This window comes from Polyodon spathula, chromosome 17, assembly GCF_017654505.1.
Source record: "Polyodon spathula isolate WHYD16114869_AA chromosome 17, ASM1765450v1, whole genome shotgun sequence".
Taxonomy (NCBI): domain Eukaryota; kingdom Metazoa; phylum Chordata; class Actinopteri; order Acipenseriformes; family Polyodontidae; genus Polyodon; species Polyodon spathula.
Genome location: NC_054550.1, coordinates 22,593,876 through 22,615,431, shown reverse-complemented (window position 1 = coordinate 22,615,431; position 21,556 = coordinate 22,593,876). Strand labels below are relative to the sequence as shown.

At 38.5% G+C, this 21,556-nt stretch overlaps 1 protein-coding gene across 6 annotated transcripts in view; it reads left to right on the top strand.

The window, feature by feature from the left end:
- Positions 1 to 21,556, top strand: part of LOC121329952 (dnaJ homolog subfamily C member 17-like) — a 93,177-nt gene that overhangs the window by 19,237 nt on the left and 52,384 nt on the right. For all 6 annotated transcript variants that reach the window (XM_041276074.1, XM_041276075.1, XM_041276071.1 and 3 more), the window contains exons 3-10: positions 552 to 610; positions 2,215 to 2,302; positions 2,936 to 3,018; positions 3,489 to 3,603; positions 5,074 to 5,123; positions 11,014 to 11,091; positions 18,813 to 18,893; positions 19,666 to 19,785. In XM_041276074.1, coding sequence (XP_041132008.1) covers positions 552 to 610; positions 2,215 to 2,302; positions 2,936 to 3,018; positions 3,489 to 3,603; positions 5,074 to 5,123; positions 11,014 to 11,091; positions 18,813 to 18,893; positions 19,666 to 19,785 — 674 coding nt within the window. The remainder of the gene's footprint in view (positions 1 to 551; positions 611 to 2,214; positions 2,303 to 2,935; positions 3,019 to 3,488; positions 3,604 to 5,073; positions 5,124 to 11,013; positions 11,092 to 18,812; positions 18,894 to 19,665; positions 19,786 to 21,556) is intronic.

Sequence of the window (21,556 nt, the reverse complement as noted above, 5' to 3'; positions counted from 1 at the left end):
ATTAAAGTGATGAGCTACAAAGATAGGTTGAAGGAACTGAATTTATTTAACTTAGATCAAAGAAGAATTCGTGACAGCAGTCATTTGCTTATGGAGCACCTAATAAATTTGAATGGTCTAGCAGAAAGGATAAGCAATGAGCACAACCAACATTTATTGAATTTATTTAAATAACGGACTGTGTTTTGTAATATCAAAGTGTGAGTGAGTGCTGCTTTTATACTGTGGGTGTAAATGTGTATGTAATCTTTAGTAGGCAAGGTGTAACTGTTGTACCCCAGGATAGTAGATGGTTCTAGATGCAGAGTAAAAGTTTTAAATAAAGAAAGAAAAACTAAAATACTGTGGTTGGTAGTTAATGAATTTGAAAGTCCTGATGAGAAAAGCACACACATTCCATAACCCTCTTGGAGTGACTACTAAAATAGAGGCATCTCCTTTAGGGTTTTTAAGGTTTTTTTTATGGACCCAGAATGAATAAGCACACTCCTCAGTGTTTTGAGAGCTGTGTGGTCCCTGACCCTCCACTCTGCCCTCTTGTCTTCCTCTAGCTGAACTCTTCCACCAGCTCTCCCAGGCTCTAGAGGTTCTGACTGACACAGCTGCCAGGGTAAGGTTACATCAAAGATCTGCTCTGCTTTTACGAATCAACAAACAGTGAGACTCCTCTGGCCAGGTAATCTGTCCCAGACACGCATTATATGGACACTACTAAGATATTATATTATTAGAAATGTAAACTTCAGTCAAGAAATATTATCTGCCACTGAAGATTTACTATTTCAAGATGCTAGTTTAACATGCCTAATGTGCATTTATTAGAAATTAATTGCATCTGCATTTAATTAAGTTACTGTATTGTTCTTGTATTTGCAAACAAACACAAGCATGCAATCCCTCGTATTAAGAAGCTATTTTTAAAGGTGATTGCTGCTGACCAAAAGAATTCCCCAAATTTGACTTGTTTTCCACTAATATTAGTGACACAGATCTCAATGTGCAGTTTTGAAGCGAAAAACAATTTTACTTAAAATACTTGTTCTACTTTTAGGTTAAGGAAAGTCCTCAGTTTCCATGCTTCACTCTGCAAAGGTTATGTTACTGGCTGAAAATGTCAGTCAGTGTGGGAAGCAGCTAATTGGCTAATGACAGGAAGGCAGCTGTTGAAGGGGTGGGGTCAAATTCACTCTCCAAGTGAAATGACCAAGAAAGTGCAACATTTTTTAAAAGCACGGCTTGCAAGCAGATAATTATTTAACCTAGTGTTGTATTAGATCTCATGTTTTCAAATACAAATAAAATTGAGAAGATGTATTTCTTTCAATGTACAGTTGATACCTACAAGAATGTGTAGTATTATTATTGGATTGGTATATTAACCCTTAGCCGTCCATTCATTCAGCACTTGTCAGGTGCGTCAGGTCCAATTTATTTTCACATGTGCAGTTTATTTTACACGCGCTGTTTAATTAATTTTTTTTCAGAGTAAAACCGGTTTCAAAGGCACTGCATGGCAAAAGGACATCAGTACAGCATTTCCAGCGAAGCCCCACCCCTTGTTCGCTGTATTTCACATACCTCTTTATAGACGTGCATACTGATAAATCCTCTCCTGATCACTCGTTTTATCACCAAACTCCTAAATAATGTGATCCAAGTCATTGTTTTATTACTATAACATCTCAAAAAGCTCTGCAAATGTCTGTGATATTCTCTGAGCACTGGATCAGCTATCTTGTTTGTGTCCGTGTTATCTCAATGGTGCAGGAGCTGTCTGTATTGCTCAGATATGTCCCTTTTTTCAGCTTCACTTGGCTCCTTACTCGGCCATTGAAAGGTTTTCTCTGCTGTTTCCGGAGAAACCTGTTCTTTACGTATTTTTGATGACGTCGGACAGGGTCTGACATCGGACTGGAAAAGGAAAATCGTAATGTCATACCTGGTCCGACATAGGACCGCAAGAGTTTAATAGTATTACTTATTTGCACCTTCGTACATTTTGGTGTGCAATATTTTAAGAATGTGTGAGGTATGTGTAAGGAGGTATTAATTCTAAAGTCTATTTTTTTTTTTGTTAAATGTTTAGTAAATCAGCATTAATCCCAGTACCACAGTGCTAAGTACATCTATTCAACTATTCAGTTCTTATTATTCTCTGGGCATGTTCTGAGCCTTCATCACTGTGATGTGACTGTGAGTTTCTCTTCTCTACAGGCAGCCTATGATCAAGTAAGAAAAGCCAAAAAGCTAGCAGAGGAGAGAACCAGGAAACTCGACGACAAGAGGAAAAAGATTAAGCTAGGTAATTTTTGTTAACAAGTTAATAATATAGTACAAATAAATCTAACTTTCATAATTAATACAAAAAATAAGAGTTTCCTTGGCTAACCACTGCAGCCTGGAGATACCAGAATATATGTTTAGCTAATGATTTTGGGCCTCTGCTAGTGTAAACAGATTGAACTGGTTACTGAAACATGGTGTTGCTGAGTCAATGGGATCCTTAAAAAGCAGACTGGACAGTTTTGGGTTCATCAGCTGCTAGAAACTAGACCAGCATTCATGGGCCAAGCAGCCTCTTCTTGTTCGTCACTTTTCTTCTGTTATCTAAATAGCACCGCTGTTTAGTTAATAAACATATAACTCATTTTGTACCAAGGATATAGATATCAAAAAGTATACAGTATTTTCTGAATGTCTTTCTATCTGTACTGCTGTCTGATTAAAGAGTTTAGGTGTGTACGATTCCATGCTGTTGCACTAGGAAACTATGGAACCAACCATTCAGGCAAGGAAATGGTCTTGCATTATGCTTCCTGCTGTCAGCATATAACATGTGATGCAGTTTTGTCCAACCTATTCTGTTGGGGACACGAGGGTGGTAACAAAACAGCCCCCTACTCTGAGCTGACTTGTTAACTTTGTGCTGTTACAGATTTAGAGGCCCGGGAAAGGCAGGCACAAGCCCAAAATCTCGAAGAGGAGGAAATAAAAGTAACACGGACCTTAGAAGAAGAGGTGAATGGCGTGTTATTGCTCATCAGCTTTATTGGCAGCAGTAATTTAATTTTCAATTCAAGTTATGCTATTGATAAACAAAATGTTGTTTTTCTTTCAGAATCGTTATTTAGATAAGTGTGCCCCTCTGTTGTTTTGTGAATAGGGTGATTTCAGCTGGTCATTTCTGCTGTGGAAAAAAGACAGGGAACATTATAGGGAAGATTCTTGATCTACCACCACTGCTTATAAAGAGCCGTGGAGTGTATCTGAAGCCTGAGACCCTATCCACACTACCTCAATAATGTGCAGTCAACACGCTTTGAAACCACATTACCGAATCTGGGCTAGAATGGCCCTTGTTGTGCACCACTGCTTGTACCAGGACCAGAGGACACAGTTTTTTGGGACAGAGGGTAGAAAACACATCTTTATACAGAGAGTGGTGAGGGTATGGAATGACATGTTGATGCTGAATCATTGTCTTGCAGATAATCCGTTTGCGAGAGGAAGGCTCCAAGCAGCTCCAAGAAGAACAGAGGCTGATAAAAGAACAGATCCAAAGAGAGAGGGAAATTGGGGCAGACAGAGGGCACAGACCACTAGGTACACAGGAACACGAACTTGCATTGCCTCTGTTATCCACCTCAACACAATTGGCGGTGAGGTCCATTCAGTTCATCTAAATAGCACCACTGGCATAATTAAAGTTTGTGGGCTAATGTTCTGAAAATCAAACATTTAACAGTGCATGCTTGTCTCAAAGCTGTGTCCATTATGAGTCTTTTAAAATATATTTCTGAGCGTAAAGATATGTAAAACAGCATTGTAAAAGGACAATGATCGGGTGCTATTAAACACTATACAAGGTTTGGGTTTGAAGCACACCTACATGGACACACCGTTATGGGGCAGCTTCATGTTTGGCCACCAGCTGTGAGAGAGTTACTTATTTACCTTTGCCACAGTATAACAATCTACTGCATGGATGAGAAGACAAGGTGACTTTAAATACCCTTTGAAGAGCGGTGCACTACAGTATTAAGACTGTACGTACTTCAGACATGATTTAAAAGGGCCAGCTGTCGATTGTAATATATCCTTGTAATATGCTGATATTTTTAATATCATCCCATCACTAGAAATGACCGAATTTATTTAATGTATAATAGTCTGTATACTTCAGACCATGTTCATTTAAAATAAAACTAATACAAATAATTGTAAACGTCACGGATTGTCTTAGACACAGTTAGATGCCCTCTACAAGCTAACATGTCTTCAGAGTCTTGAAACTCACTTTAAACCGCTGCATCATTTTCAGCCTAAGCAATCCTGTTCAAAATATAACCTAAATAAACACATTTATAAAATGTCTTCCTACAACTACAGTAATTGTCTCCACTGTCAGTTATCCAACAGGTAATGGTTGTCATAACGGGCACTAAAACTAAAAATATATCAGCTTTTATTGCATGAATAAATCATCTGAATTAATCATCTTGAATGATCCTTAAAACACACTAATTTTGAATGCGGTGATTTATTTTGAGTCTGATTTGTGGTTAGCCAATAACGCACTGTGCGACCCTGGCCAGGTCATTTGACCTCGTTGTTCCTCAGTCCTGTGCAGCTGTGAAACTAGGTTGGAAACAGCACAGCACCTGAATAGAAAAAAAGCTGCTTGTTGGTTTAATACAAAATGTGAATTTTGCGAAACCCCCTGTGCGGTCTTAAAGTCACGAGGACAGCTATTTAAATCTGCTCCATTCACACGCTAAAGAGGCATTGCAGTTCCCTGCTTTTTGGAAGGACGATCGCGGTCGGTTCCAGAGGTGCTGGCTAGGCCAGCTATCCTGCTCCTGGAGCCAGAACGAGAGTATTATAACTTTATTAGAACGTGGTTGACAGCAGTCCAGTGCTTGGTTCCCAGAGCTCTGGTGTGGTTACCCTCTCACTCACACTTGGCCGCTGACTGTGCACTGACATGTCCTTGTTATTGATGTTCCTATATTTAATTTTGGGAAAATAAAAATGTTCCCTCTCCTCCTGTTTCATTCTCCCTGTCTCCCACAGGCATGCAGCATGGAATGAAATCCGACAGCAACGTGACCCCCAAATTAAAAGTAAGACATTCAAATATTGCCTTTAGATGGTGTGTGTTTGGGAGAAGAGGGGATAGCGTGATTAAGTGCACAGATGGACATCTCCCTTGTTTTTATATTGCGCAGTACATTTATTTCCCACCGAGACGTTCGGACGAGGGAAACTGAGCAAAAGAAAACATCTTAGAAAAGCATTCAGGTATTTGAGTTGGCACTCGGAGGATTCAGAACGCAGCAGTTTATCTGTTTTCTTTTCTAATATGTCTAATTTTTGAAAAAAACTAAGCAAAGAATAAGTGTACTTCACATAACCCCAATTTATGTCTTTTGTCTATTAGCCGACATATTTGTAATTTAAATTTGAAAAAACGATTTCCTCACGTTTTCTATTGTAAATAGACGGGCCCTGTGTGACGCTGATATAATAAATATGTTTTATTATTTATAACACTGTCGACAGGGCTTTGCAGATAGCTGACATTTTTCTGCTGTTCGTGATTTTGGAAAAACAAGTACGTGAAACGACTGAAGGGTTAAAGTGAACGACTAAATCTCTGGTGTTTATTTTTGCAGGGGCACCATTGCACTTCAACAAGAGTTATTCACCGTCAGTTTTTTTTTCTGGTTGTTCAAAATTTGATACTTTATTTGCCATACTAATATAAGAGCTGTATATGCACTATAAGCATAGTTGTACTAATGGTTGTAATAATTTTCAAGAGAATTCTGTTAACTATTGTTTTCTTCACTGTATATTCAAACGATACAAATCTCTTTAAACAATACACACACCTTACGTAAGCAGCTGTAGCAAAACATGGGAACATGTAACACAATAAAATAAAAAGGTCTTTATGTACCCTTTAAGACTCCCATTGCAGATTCCAGGTCTTCTTTTGACACAGCTGAACTTGTAACCTGTATACTTTGGCTAATAAGGATCATAGTAAAACCTGAGACTGCAGTGCAATTTCCAGTCCTGAATTTACAACACCATTAACCAAGTTATTGTTAGGGTTGGACTTTTCAGTGTGTGTTTGAGGAGTTCACAGAATACTAATAAATCATTGACATTGTATTTGTTTTGAGTTGGCTTATCGTTGTGAAACCTGTTGTCAGTTTTGCATTAACAAGCAGATATATTCAAGTAAACAGTAGAATGTAACCCTTGCAAATTCCTTTAATTTAATTATATGTTATCTTTGGTGTAGAATTTTTTGAAAGCTCATAATTTCAGTGAAGTCCTCCCTTGTTATAATCCCGCTCGCATGATCCTAAAAATATCCCCTCTGAACCAATATAACCCAGTTCTGTTTGTCCTGTTATACCGCCACACTCGCTCTCCACCATCTCCCAGTGCATCAAGCCAAGCCAATGTAGACACATGTATTGGTCTTCCTCACTTTAACAACACCAGCAACATACTGTACAGCTAACCAATTAAAAATGCAGAAAATAACTGCTTAAACTTTGACAAGTTGACTTTTTATGTGTTTATAGTACAGAAAAAAATAAACCTTTGAATTCTCAACATACTTTTTGTCCCGTATACTCCACTGAGATAAGTCACAGATGGATTTTTAGGTCATTTAAAGTACTAAGGAATCCACCTGAATTGCACAGACCTCTTATTTATAGCGGTAATCCAAGGATAGTCACTGATAGGTGGTGAATGCAATCCATGGTGATTTGCCAGTGCAGTAAAATTCTATAACGAAAATCCAGCTGTGACTTATGCTGATGGCATACAGGTTGATTTATATCCACTCATTTGCAGCTTTTACCTTACCCACTATTACAATAAAGAGTCATCTGTTCCAATGTGAAACCTGTATTTGAAACATAATCTTTCTGGTGCGTGACCATGTCTTAATTAATTTTCCCAATGAGGTACAGTAAAACTCAGGGGTTCTCAAACGTTTTTTTGATGGGGGGCCCCCTGTATGAAATTATTGTTTTCTGGTTACTTTCCAAAATGCTTGGCTGTTTTTTTCTGTCACAATATTAGTAACTCTATAGACAGTACGCACATTTAGTTATATCTTTCATGTACTGTCTTCCACCACAAAACCCTTATGATCACAGGGACATTCTTCTGGTGTTTGTGTGTCCAGGCATTTTTTACATTTTGCCACAATTTGCAATTCTATTTGAAGTTATCTTTATTTTAATCTTTCATCTTGTTTTAATCTCGTGGGTTTAAAGTATTCAGAACGAATGAACGATACTGTATTTACGAGTCAGGAAGGAGGGACATTGTCCAGCTGCACTGGGAAAGGTGGTTTTGTTTCAGTTTTGTTGTACAGTAGCTGGTTTTTTTTCTTTTTTTTTTTTTTTTTTTTTTTAATGGGAAAGGGGTGAAGAAGTCCATGTGAATTGAGTAATCATTTCCAGTGTTTTTATTTTTGTAACAGGTGTTTTATTGGTTAAACTATCAGAAGCATTAATCTTAAGGATGTCAGTGACATCCAACACCTGCTTTGTCCTTATTGTTTTATATGGAGGTAAGCTGTTCTGTTATTAATGGAAGAGATGACCCAAATTATACACCTGTTCTAAAACTACTGCTCACTGTTGAAGCACTCAAGCCCTACTCTTAGAACTCTTTTTTTTTAGTGGACTATGAAATAAATCACTTTAAAACGGTGTAGTATAGTAGCTATACTAGCATTGCTGTTGCATGTTCTTCTTTAAAGAATAGAACTCCCTCACTCAAATATTTACCTGGGAGTTCCATTATTACCTCGTAACATGTCACAACAGTGCGATTATCTCTTAAATGAAACAGGTCGTAACAAAGAAAACATTGAAAACAGGACTTGAAGGAGCTGCCTGTTATCACACTCAATGTTGCAATATTAACAATATTCACAATGTTTGAATGAATAACCCAGTCTTCTCAAAATAAATCTTGTAAGAAGAATATGGTTAGACTGTGGAAAGCTGGCTTGTGCGGTGACATCAGACCCTGAAGAAACACAGCACTGAGTGAAATGAATGTGCTGCTTACATCTTAATAAATAAACAAATAAAACACTGCACACCGACGCAACATTGCACACCAAACACATCGGCACGTTGGTCAAGATTAATAGGCAAAACACGGCAAACATTAAACACGCAAGTATTGTGCTGATCTATGTCGGCACGAGTAGCCGTTGCTTTTTAGTTTTAATTTGCTGTCCTTCTCTCTCCTGTTCTTTCACCCTGAACACGCCAACCCTGAGTGAGTGATTCTTGCATCTATATGTGCTGGGATTCAATTACTAATTAATCATTCACTTGAACCCCAGCAGGTGAACTAATTTGTGCAATTCCGTGCTCACATACCAATACACATTTTATCTGCACACGAAGTGATTGTGCAATCCCTGTGCCTAATACAAATGAACATTTTAATCATTGATGCTACACAGCTGCCATTGTACCCCGTGCACCAATACATACAGACCCCAGGAGGTGCCAGCTTAAACAGAGCTTGTACTTTTTTTTTTTCGTAACCAGTTTGAATCAGATAATATGTAACATCTTGTTATTTTTCATCTGTACTTAATTTGTTTAGTCTCCTACTTGTTCTTAACAACAATGCTTGCCAGTCTTTCTGAATGACAGCTAGATTAGCTAGATTAAGTTTCCTTTTGGCTTTACTAGCTACAGTACGTATGTCCAGATGTGAAACATTACCCCTTGGCAACTTGAGAATTTGGTGTGAATGCTACATTTTGACAACCTGATTTGTACAAGACATACTAGATTTGTATTTGTACCGTAGCTTTTTCAGTTTTAGTTTATTCAGGACCACATTCCTAATCACATATTGGGAGGGAGGTAATTGACAACACCAAGCAAGAAACAATGTAGATTTTTCACAGCAGCCTTCAAATACACCCGTTTTATATATACGTGCATATTATTATACATAGCAGTATATTATATGAATTGATGCAAAAAGATTATGCTGTATTTTTCAGGATCTGCACATATTTCAAGTACAGTGCTATAGATAAACTACTGCATGTTTCACCCTATTCTGGGAATTGGAAAGAGTTTTAATTCAAATACATGTTGGGCAGGTAGTGATCGACAGCATGTGATTAGGTCACGGAAAGCAGCAATGTTTAATCTCTATTGGAACAAAGAACAGTAATGTTCTCTGCAATTAGACTAAAGCATAAGTGAGTACTTTGTTTTCCATCTTGAAATACAATTGCTGATGTGTATTTCACTAGATTTTTAAGTAATGTTTTACAGTACTTTAAACGTTTGTGTTATTGCAGATTTTTTTAATCGGTCATGCGGAGCGCAGGCAGTTGGATTAGGACTGACTGGACAGTGATGTCGGTCAATGTAATATAATGTGACTGAATGTAATCACTCATTTCAAAGGAGTCTGGGGACAGTTTATTGGAAGGAGCTGGAACCAGGCTGCAATATTAATAATGTGCATTACGTAAACGTCACACACTCATTTGTATTTATTGTATGTGTATCTTCAGGCGTTAGAATTGTCCAAGAATGGTTCTGGCATGCACCAATTAAGTTTCCATAAAAAATTATAGTAATCTTGATGAAATGCAAGATTTATTGTATAGGTTTGCAGCGGTATTATTCCAAACATTACATTTCTTTTTTAAAACATGTCTGACTGTTGTACAAATATCCAAACCCCTGATCTGTGAATGGGGACTGGATCTCGCTGGCTTTATCTTTAGTGAATCATCTTCAGCCTTTTGTATTATGTGGTGTAAACAGATCTAATGTACAGTATGTCACTTTTATACATTCAATTGTAATGTAGTGTATTAGCACCTGTTCTTGAGAGTATCATAATTAGATTTGCTTCTTTTTATCTATATTCTTCTGCAGCTTCCATAATATCATATTAAATCACACACCTTTTAGAGTAGCATTTGGGGCTGACTTGCTACTTTAATGTGACCATTTTCAATTTTTTCCTTGCTTCTGACCAGCAGCTGAGCAAAAGCAGCCAGGGTAGAGATATCCCAGCTAAAGAAGCAAATGAAACCGGTGTCTACCATATCTGACTTCCCTCAATCACAGTGTGATGTCAGCAAAGCTGGTCAGAAATTATTAAACTGAAAATGTATGCAAAACCTGATGTATAAATAACAGTTTTCATGGTGTTCCAATGAAGAACCCCAGTCCACTAGACGCTCTAAAAGATAAGTGATTTTTTTACGGTATGTTGTGAGCCCCAAAAAAATAAACATTGACCAGGTGCAAGCCTAATCATATTCTAAGTCATGGTTACCTAGTTTTGCCTTGATAGCTTGGGCAAGAGAAGGTTATATTATGTATACAGGTCATCTTGTTGTGCTACATTTATCCTTATTTTATTTTTTTGTAATATATTGAGAATCACTCATCAAATTAGTTTGAAACTTAATGGAGACTTTTCTTTACCACAAATTGTTGAGATTCACAGAGTACAGTTTCTGGTGACCTACTTCTGCAGGATTTCTAGAGTGTGATGGGTTCCATGAAGACTATATCTTGGGAACAGTTGGCCTGAATCTGATCAAAATGTGGTGTTTAATACTTTTAAACCTTTTGTCCATGTAAATTAAACCACAGTAGGACAGCCATTGGAGTTACTTCAATAAGCATGGTTGGGTGACAAAGTTTTCGGATTTCTGTCGTCTTTCTCTGGTATTAAGACAGGATCTAATGGTCTGCCCCTGAATGATTTGTCCTGAATAATTTCAAACAGTAAATACGATGGAATGGGGTCTCAGTCAACTGGGAACTGTACTAAGACCAACAAAACTCATGACTGACATTTAATCAAGAAAAGTGAAAAGCTTCATATCTTCCATGTCCCTTAAAGTAAGAAGCTTTCTGTGACCTGCTGGAGCATTCAGTAATCATCTTGCTTCTTCTTTCTTCTCAGTTAAAATGGAAGAGTAAGAAAGATGATGAGACAAACGGTGGATACTCCCATGATTTTCTCCTTGGGCTTCTCCATAAGGTGAGTTTACAGTTTACACACGACCTCATGAACTGCACTAGCAGTGGTTGTGTTTGTAGCAGCCTGAAGGTCATAGCTGTACCCCAGCAATGACACTGCAGAGAATATTACAGCAAACATTGCTGCACATGAATTTGAAGGCAAAAGTCTATGTCTGTGTCCTCCATAAAAGAATAAGCCTTTGTAAAAGAATAACGTTATTGGGCTTATGACAGTACTGTGGTTAAACCCCCTTTAGTCACATCCTAGCTGGTAGTGTTTTGGAATTATTTCACCTACTTCTTGATTTCAGTGGTGACTGGGGATTCAAAGAGCAGCCTTCACAGTTCACAGTAGCAGGCAGTGCTAATTGCACACAGGAACACTTACAGTTACAGCACTGCCCTCTCGTAAACCTGGGCAGTCCACTGTTTTTGCCCCTTTTGTTTTGTTTAGTTTTTTTTATAAGTGGATTGGGAACAAGTAGAAAATGTTCTCTTCTCATGCGGTCTTGATGAGCACTTCAACACTAAGTAAATTCAAGCTACATTAGCACAGTGAGAGTTTGTAGGAATTAAATAGTCCAAGATCGTCTGGCATTCTTATCAAAAAAGGCACAGTTACAATCCCCCCTCCATGTGCAGTTTTATAAAGATACTGACACGTGAAAAACTGGATAGAGGGTGTGGGAAAAGCACACTGGGTTTATTGTTTAGTATAAAGGGAGGGAAAATTAAAAAAGCCATGTTTTTAAAGCACAAGGGTTTAGCCAAGAAAAATGGCAGGTACGTAGAAATAAAAATAATGACTGCACTAGTGGGAAAGAGACATTGTGTACTTTGGACTTGCACGCAGACCCTGCAAAACAAAATAAAGCCGAATGCAGGAAAAATGCGGTCTTAGAATTTCTGAAATAGTGGTCCGTGGAGTCCTGTGTCACTTTTGGCAAGTTTTAGAATCCTTAGCGAACACTCTCATTCCAGCTCTGCCGTTTTCCCAAGGATTAGGTTTGAAAATCCTTGGCTTTAGAGATTGCTGGGCATCCTTGTTGGGTACTGAACTCCAAGAATGAACTTGCCAGCTGATAACTTCTAGAATATACTGTAGAGCAACATAGTCATAAAAACCTGTGCAGTGTTTACAAGAAACGCATGATTTTAACGCCTGCTCTGTTAACTGTACAGTATGTGGGCTTGGCAGAGTTGAAAGGTCGTATTGTCACATGATTTGAATGGAATGAAGAAGGTTGTTCAGTCTCAGCACTTAGGATTCTCCAGACAAGTTTAAAGTAGCTCAAGACCAGGTAAAGGCAGATTTAGAGAAAAACTGCTGAAATTTGGAGCAATCGAGTGGTTACATAAACCCTTAAAACAGTAAAGAAAATGTAAAAAGAGCAACGTATATTAAATTACTTGTGAAGTTTACTATCTTGGCAGCTGAAGAGGCTCAGCTTTTGTAGCCTCAACTGAATCTAAGTTACAGTGTGTATTTAAAATACCCCTGTGGCAGAGCAAAGCTCTGCCCTTTTTAAATTGGCAGGGATGGGGTTAACTTCCCCTACCTGCCTGGGTTTATTATGTTCAGGTGGCTGGGGTTGATTAGTTGATTAGGTTAATTAACGATCAATCAGCGCCCAGCCACCTGACATAAGGAGGCCTCTGCTTCTCATTTGGGAGAGGGAGCTGAGGAAGCAGGTTGGTTTTTTTTGGTTGTTTGGAAAGTTTGAATCCAGTGAAGGCATTGCCCAGCCTGGAAATTGTTATTTTTGTAAGTTTTGCTTTTTGTCTTTCTTTGTGTTTAAATTGCTTTGTTTTGGCCCTTGTGCCCTTTCATTTTTGTGTTTATTTATAATAAAAGTTATTTTTTTGAACTGCAGTCTGTCTCTGGGCCTCTATCCACTCGCCAGCCTGCCACAACCCCATTTACAGTTTGTATCGAAAGTGTTCTGGTGCTCTAAAATGCACTGCTTTTTTTTTTTTTACTTTCTTTGAGGTGATTATCATACAGGTTTTTAAAATGATCCAGGTCCATCGGCACATAATTGTTTTACCTTGCTCTACACCTGCCTAACTGTTAACTATGGGGGCAGTTCAAGTACACAGAGTTAACAAAATCATTCCAGTAAATCTGATCTGATATGTAGTGCTATCACTTCGTAGATCTCACATTTTCCTATATGAAAGAGGCAAAGAGTTTTTTTTTAAGACGGTGACTCTTCCTGAGCACATTTATTTAACATGTGTATATCTCCAGAAAAAAAAAAAAAAAACCTTAAAGAAATTGCATACCAATCACTGCTTTTCATATGACTGACTATGTATTGTTTTCAGTGGTGACTTCATGCAACTATAGAAAGTTGGCTGGAAGTATAGTACAGCATTAAACTTCAGCAAGGAGTGTTCAATAAATGTTCTTCTTCAACAGCTTCAATTAAATTACCATTAGTACAAATAAAACAGTAAATCAATTTTGCAGTTAGGCTTTGTGTTTTACATGCAGCCACATGTATATTGTACGTTTAAAACTGTTTTTCTTTGGTAAAGTGTGCGCAGTATATGTAAGGTACTCTGTACTATCAAAGTTTTAATGGGGCCCCATGATTGATTTTGTGGTAATTGTGTGAGCCAAAAAAAAAAAAAAAAATGCACTCAAATCATTTAGTTTCAATTTTGAGTAATTTTTTAAAATGTTTTCCACATTGTGCAGTAATGTGTACAGAGAATGCAGCAGCATGATTCATTTTGTGTTACAGGTAGCCTACAGGCTAAAGTAACAAAGTGCACTAGGTATTCATTAGATTTTCCTACTGTGTTATATACTGTGCAGATTTATATTTCTAGATAATGTAATGAGTACAGAGAACACAGTAATGTTATTTCAGCGCAATGATTTATACATTTAAAATAAACTGAGTACTATAAATGTGTGTGTGTGTGTAATTTGTATGCATTTTTCTAAACCGGACAGCTTGTTATTTTAGACAACCGGTCTGTCTCCAGTCTAGCGAGGGACTACTGTAATAATGAAGAAAACATACTCTTCCAGTCATGCATCCTACATGCACATCTTTCAGAACACACCCCAATTATGATAAACTCATCTGTAGTTGATGCTTGGTATGTTACAGCTGCAGCCAAACTTCAAGATTGCCTTTAAAAATGATCTTCATTACAATCAATTCTCATAATCCAAAGCACGTGTTGTGCTGCCTAATAGTCATGTCTCCCAGACCTCCGATATTCTGGTTTCATATTTTTATAATAATACTATACAAATAGTCCTATATTTCCTATATTTAATTGTTTATTTTATAGTTTTCTTAATATGATTATAAATATGCACTGTAAGGAACTGATTATTGAAGCATTTCCTCTGCAGGCTGTAGTCATCAATATAAAGAAGTATCCCCAGCATTCTCACTGATTCAGTTCTTTTAGTTCCTTTTTGGGTTATTTGCTCTTGTAATAATCCCTTTTAAGTATAATGGACACCTCTATATTGTACTTACACAAAATGGAATATGTGATTTCCTCAATACTTTTCCAGGATATGCATATTTTGATAGTATTCTGACTATTAAGCACCAGTACTTTGGGTAAAATATGTTACTGTGATTGTATGTAAGTTTAAACATTTATTTTTAAATGTTCGTAAAATAAATAAATAAACTTTAATGTTAATTGAGTTACCTTAAAGGGTAAGTAGCGTGATCCCTACATGTTCATCCAGTCCCACTGGGGATTCACAACTGTTTAAATAATGTACCTGTCATTTTTCTTTTCATTGTTAACATCCTGATCACGTTTTACACTTATAACATTAAAGTGTGTTTCAAAGCGCTTTTCAAAATGTCAGTTCTCGTGCACTGGGGTTTGAGATCTGTCCTCTGAATCATGCAGGAAGAGCTATTTAAAAAAACAAATAAATAAAAACATAACAAACACGCTAGCTTTTTCTGTTCAGTACCACATCAGGGATTGTTATTGCTGCGTTACAATGTGGGCAATAATCCATACAGTATTGGTGCACTAGAGTGGACATTTTTAAAACAGACTTTAAATTTATAAGTGTAAAAAGTTGTCAGGATATTTAATTAAAAAGTCTAATTGAGCACATTATTAGTTCAGTTAATGGTTTGATTAAGTAATTGAAAACTGAACTTGAAAACCAGCAGACGGCAACATGTGGGCACGTGTAATGCTATATGTTTTGGAACCCTGCTACTTATTCTTTTAATGAATACATAAATATTCATGACCATCTGTTAATAATAATAATAATCATGACCCTCGCTATGAGCTCATATCAATATCAAGGTCTCATTTGTGTGTGTGTGTGTAATATATATATATATATAAATTACCAGTCAAAAGTTTGAGTACACTTGCTGGAAACTAGTTTTTTTTTTCATAATTGACAATGTTTCTGTAAATACTTGAAAATGAAAACACATGTTACAATATACAAAACAAAACATAAGGAGTATCAAAGCACTGTTCAAGAAAATTGAAAATTGTCTCTAAATCTTGGATTCCTCAAAATAGCCACCCTTTGCCTTAATAACAGCCTCACAAACACGAGGCATTCGGTTAACAAGTTTCAGCAGGAAATCACCCGACTTGTCTTCCCAGCTCTTCTGCAGCAATTCCCAGAGATGTAGGGCACTTGTGGGTAGCTTTGCTTTGACTCTTCTGTCCAGTTCGTCCCATACAAGTTCTATGGGATTGAAGTCCGGAGACTGGGCAGGCCAGGTCATTAGATTGAGTTGTCCTTCACTTTCCTTCTTTGCCAGATAGTTCTTGCACAACTGTGAGGTGTGTTTCGGGTCATTATCTTGCTGAAGAATGAAGGACTGCCCAACTAGCCGTAATCCTGATGGAATGGCATGCCTCTGAAGTATGCTATGATAGCCATGCTGGTTGAGCTTGCCATGGACTTGGTAAAGATCACCAACTCTGTCACCAGCAAAGCAACCCCAGACCTTGACACTGCCTCCTCCATGCTTGACAGTACGAACCACACTTGCAGAACTCATGCGCGCAACCTCTCTGCGTCTTACAAATACTCTGCGGTTGGACCCAAATATTTCAAATTTTGACTCAAACGTCCAGTTTCTGTGTTTTTTGGCCCAGGCAAGTCTCTCCCTCTTATTCTGCACTCTTTACAATGGTTTCTTTGCAGCAATTCTTCGCTAGGCCAGCTTCACACAATCTCCTCTGAACAGTTGATGTTGAAACATTTGTACTTCTAGTAGCATTTAGCTGAGCTTGTATTTCAGGGGCAGTTAATCTCCGGTTTCGCAGACTTGTGACTCGAATGATCTTGTTCTCTGATTCTGAGGTCACCCTTGGCCTGCCTGACCTTGTTCGGTCCTCATGAGTTCCAGTTTCTTCAAATCATTTGATGGTCTTGGCCACAGCAGTTACAGACACTTGCAAAGTTCTTGCGATTTGTCTTAGATTGACCTTCATTTCTTAAAGTAATTACAGACTGTCTTTTTTCTTTGCTTAACTGAGCATATTTTGACATTTTCTGCTCCCTTACATTCAGGAATGATAACAATAATTGTTGACAAAAGATTAATTAGTTAATATGCTAGTTAACTCAGAGAACATCTAACAAAGACACTTTTATGCTTAGGCCAGTGTTCTAACACAGTGTTATACACATTTCAGACTTTTAACTGACTTGGGCTTCAGACTGAAATCCCCATGCTTTGGGTGACCATTTCATTGAAATTGACAAGATTTACTTTTCATTTAAAAATTTAAATTTTTGAATGCAATGCAGTTATGATTATCAGCTTATATAAGTACACGTATCATATAATGAAATATTAAGTGTTTATAGACAAGTTTATACAGCTAAGCATAGATAATCTTAGAGAGAGTCCCTCCCACCTCCTATTGAAGAGGTACGTCCTCACAGTAGCACATCACCATTTTCTTTCGAAAACATAGGTCAGCTGGGGGCACAACCTCAAAGGGTAATGGTTGTTATTCTCTTTCAGTGAACCAGGGTTATGGTAATAACCTAACGTTCCCTTTCAATTCGAATGACAACCATTACCGAATGGGAAAGATGTACCAAAGCTGTCGTGGCTTCAGATTACCGACAGTACAGCCCCACGGTGATAGTGTCGGCGCCAACATGATGCCTAAGGGCATGCTGCCTGCAAAACTCTGGAGCCCAGAGAGTGTCTTGTTTGGTTTGTAACATCAAGGTGGTAAAATCGCACAAATGTCTGACTACCTGTCCATGTAGCAGCATTGCATAACTCATCTAAGAAGGCGCCATGAAGGAAAACCCATGAAGTTGCCTGGCCCTGGTAGAATGGGCCGTAATGTCCCCCGGTAACAGGGAGTCCATCTGTTCATACGCCAAGTGTATGAAATCTGTCACCCAGTGCACTAGACGTTGATTCGATAGGGCCTGACCTCTAGAGCAGGACCCATAGCAGACAAACAGCTGGTTGGACTGTTTCCAGGATGCATTAATGTTACCCGCGAGTCACTTCCAGTTAAAGTCATACATGTGTCATCGATGGACAGCGCATGAAGCTCACTTACTCGTCTGGCAGACATAATGGCTTAAAAATGCCACTTTAAATGAAACAGGGCGCAGTTCTGCTGACACCATGGGGGACCCATAAGGGCCGCAGTACCAGTTCCAGATCCCACTTGGGGACCATTCTTTTCATTGGAGGACGAAGCCTCCGAGCCCCTTTAAGAAATTGCACTGCCAGGAAATGTGCCTCAGGGGACACCGAGTCAATTTTGTCATGGCACACTGATATTGCTGCCAGGTATACCTTCAAACTGGACGTTGATTTTCCTGCGTCAAACAAGTGTTGTAAGAAGGTTAATATTGTCTCAATCGGGCAAGTCACCCGTCTTGGAAAACTTTCCATTTATACGAGTACTGGGCTCTAGTGCTCGGCGCCCTAGCAGACTGTAGTGTCTCTACTACTGTATCTGCCAAACCTCATCTAAATAGACTGCTCCGTTCAACAGCCAGTCCCAGAGCTGGCATTGAAAATAGTGCAGTCGGTGTCGAATCTCCTGGTGCCGAGGTCAGTGCCGGGCTGTAGACTGCTATTCACTAAATCAAGCTCTGACTCGGCACCGACCGCGCTCTTTTCGATGCCGATCCCGGTACCGAGTCAGTCGGTGCCGAGGTTGGTGCCAGGCTGTAGACAGCTCAGAAAAGGTTCACTGGTGCCGAATCAGTCGGTGCCGGGAATGGTGCCGAGGTCAGCGCTGTCGATGCTGAACAGTCTGTGCCGAGTGGACCTGTTCCAAGGTCGGTGCCAATGGTGGGCACGGTCAGTACCGGGCTGTAAGTGGCACAGAAGATGTTTACATCGGTGCCGAGTCAATCTTGCGGTCGGTGGGAAAAACCGTGGTCGATGCCGGGGTGTGCAACCGATTCGGTCACTGTGGTCGCCAAGGGCAATATTTTATTTTTATATGTGTATATATATATATATATATATATATATATATATATATATATGTATGTATGTATGTATATATATATATATATATATATATATATATATATATATATATATATATATATATATATATGTATGTATGTGTGTGTGTGTATGTATGTATGTATGTATGTGTATATATGGTTGAATAAATTGTTTGCAGGTGGAAAGCACATGATCATAGAGATTATTTCTTGCACTGAATTTACCACTCATTACAAACCTCATGTATTTTTTTTTCATTCAGTATGGTGATGTGTTAAATGTCCTCGTATCTACTAAGAAGACTGGCAGTGCAGTTGTAGAGTTTGCTACAGTCAAAGCAGCAGTAAGTATTTTCTTCTTTTTAAAATGTATTTTTTCGTAATTGTTTTTTATTGTTTTGTTTTTTTAAGGATGTTTGTAATAATTCTGAATGATTCTTATTACATGTAGTGAAGTACTGTGTCTGTCTGTATTAAGGTGCTGATCTTCAGTCTAGTTTCCTGTCGTAAAGATATGTAACACTGGTTAGATCAGATGGACTGTCTTTATAGAAGTACAGGCTGGTGCCATCTACTGGATTTTTTTTATTTAGTTTTGTTTGGCGTATTCGGCAGCACACTTGATGGTGATTACAAATATAAAGGCACTTTATATGATCTAACCTACAATACATTTGTCTTGGACAGGAAAATTATCCAAAAGAATACAAATAACAAAGTATTTGAGTAATTTAAATGAAAGAAACACTCAGATTGAAATATGAAGATAGTGTGGGCAATGAGACAAATACACATGCCACTGTCACTAAAAAGAATGGGAACTGGTTGATGTGGCATGAAATGCCCCATTTTATACAATTTGGTCATATTTAAGTGAAAAAAGTGATAGTTATTGTGAAAAGATCTTCAAATTCTTCTACAGGGCAAAAATATAATAAAAATATCTCAAAACATTCACAGACACAATGTTATAGATAGGTAGATATTTTATTTGCTAAATTAGTATATCTTTTTGTGTGATTTTGTACAGTTAATAAGTCAGTCTGGCCTGCAGTAGACGTGTTTAATTTGAGAAGGAAGTAACACCCTAACATTCACTACATTTGTCTTTACCAGGAGCTAGCTTTTAAAAATGAGCGTGGATTAACAAGTAACCCTCTGAAGATCTCCTGGCTGGAAGGACAGCCTGCACCAGCACCTGTCACTCCCAGCCATCTCTCTGACACCAGCACACAGGTAAGAGACTGGGAATGGAAACTATGCCTCGCGAGGATAATGTGCTGTTGTAAAAGCACAGAGAAATGTGGCAAAGCATAACAGATCTCAGTTAATGGCAAAGGTAAAAATTCTGTGAGAACTTAGTGTTACAGAACACTGCAGTGTAGACACACCTTTGCCGTGTCCTATGACGCCTGTATTGCAGTATTATATTTTTAACTTATTGCGACTCTTTTGAAAATGTAAATCGCACATAACGTCATAATTTGGGTAATACAGGCCTCAACATTTACTTGGGAGCCTTCACTCCCTCCTGCAACAATGTTGGTTTTCTATTTTCATTCGTTGCAGTCACAGCACCAGTTGTTGCAGGAGGGAGCATGAACTGGATACGCTGCAATGCATCTTTTTATCATGGCGAACGTTTCTGAGTACTACGTTTGTATGAGGCAGAGTAAAATAGTGAAATGAATATCAGATTGCAAACCAAATAATATTGTTTGCACTTTCTCAAGAACAGAATCATGTACACGGCAAGTTTTATTGTTGTTTCTGTCCATAAGTATTGTCCACCAGACCCATGTGTATTATTTTGTTAAACTGGCTTGAATTTAGTTTGTGTGGGAGGGATCCATCCTTCCATTGTTTGGCTAAATCCCTATATGCCTGTGTGGAAGAGTAGTGGGTAATTCACTGACACAGGAGACAGACAGGTGAATTTGGCAACACCGCACAGGTGCCCAGTTTTATTTCAGGGTGCTCTTTTTTCTTTAATCCCGCAGATGGCGCTGTGGGTCCGTGGTCTGATTTACCAATGATGGTAAACAGAACCACGGGCATACCAAGCGATGGTACACAATACCGGCGCCCTTGCAGGTGCTTCGAAACAGTAATTCAAAACAGAAGGCACAAAGAAACAGGGAAAATAAAACAGTAACAAAACTACAAAGAAAAGATGCTGCACTTTGCAGCGATATCCCGGTGGCCGCTGCCCGTGCGACCCAGATCACCGTCCTATGCTGAAGGCTAACTAGCCTGCTCTGATATACTAATCAGGGGTCTGCCCAAGGGTTCCCCACCCTCAATGTCTCGCTCTGAACCTCTGTTTCTTTCTCTCCCACTGGTTCTCGGTCATGATCCAGCGCTTCCGCACTCTCGGCGCGTTTAACAGGGCAGACCTGAGGAAACAACAGAGCGTTGATTTATAGGGCTAACAATCTCCCAAGACTCACCTCTCAGCCATTCAGAGAGAGGGAAAGTCCACACACCCACTTTCCCACCTCCCCGTGTCACTGCCATGACTCACAGGCGGTTGTTAGACGACTGCCACCCTCTTCCTGCAGCCCTGTGAACACGCCAGCAGAGTCAGCACAGATTTTCAAGCACATTTTGTGTCACAGATAGCTCAGAGTGTTATACATATTGAACACAAAAACTAAAACTGATAAAATACTATTCTGCCAAAAATAAATAGTTGCACAGACTAAATAATAGTAAACATAGCAATCTACAATAGTATAAAAACAAAGCTCCACTTATAAAATTAAAATATAGGGATCTTAACAATGGCAAAGGCCAGACTATAAAAATACATCCAGGTTAATTTTGCAGGATTTAACCTAACTTTAGACTCCCTAATAAGTTTTGGAATTTGATTTCCACAGTTTAGGTGAATAGTTTGAAAAGACATGTGCTCTCTGGGGAGAGTCTGGGGCGCGATTAGGGACTTATGAAAAAGTGCAGCAGTATAGGAACAAGACCATGCTAATCCTTGTAGGTCAGTAATGAA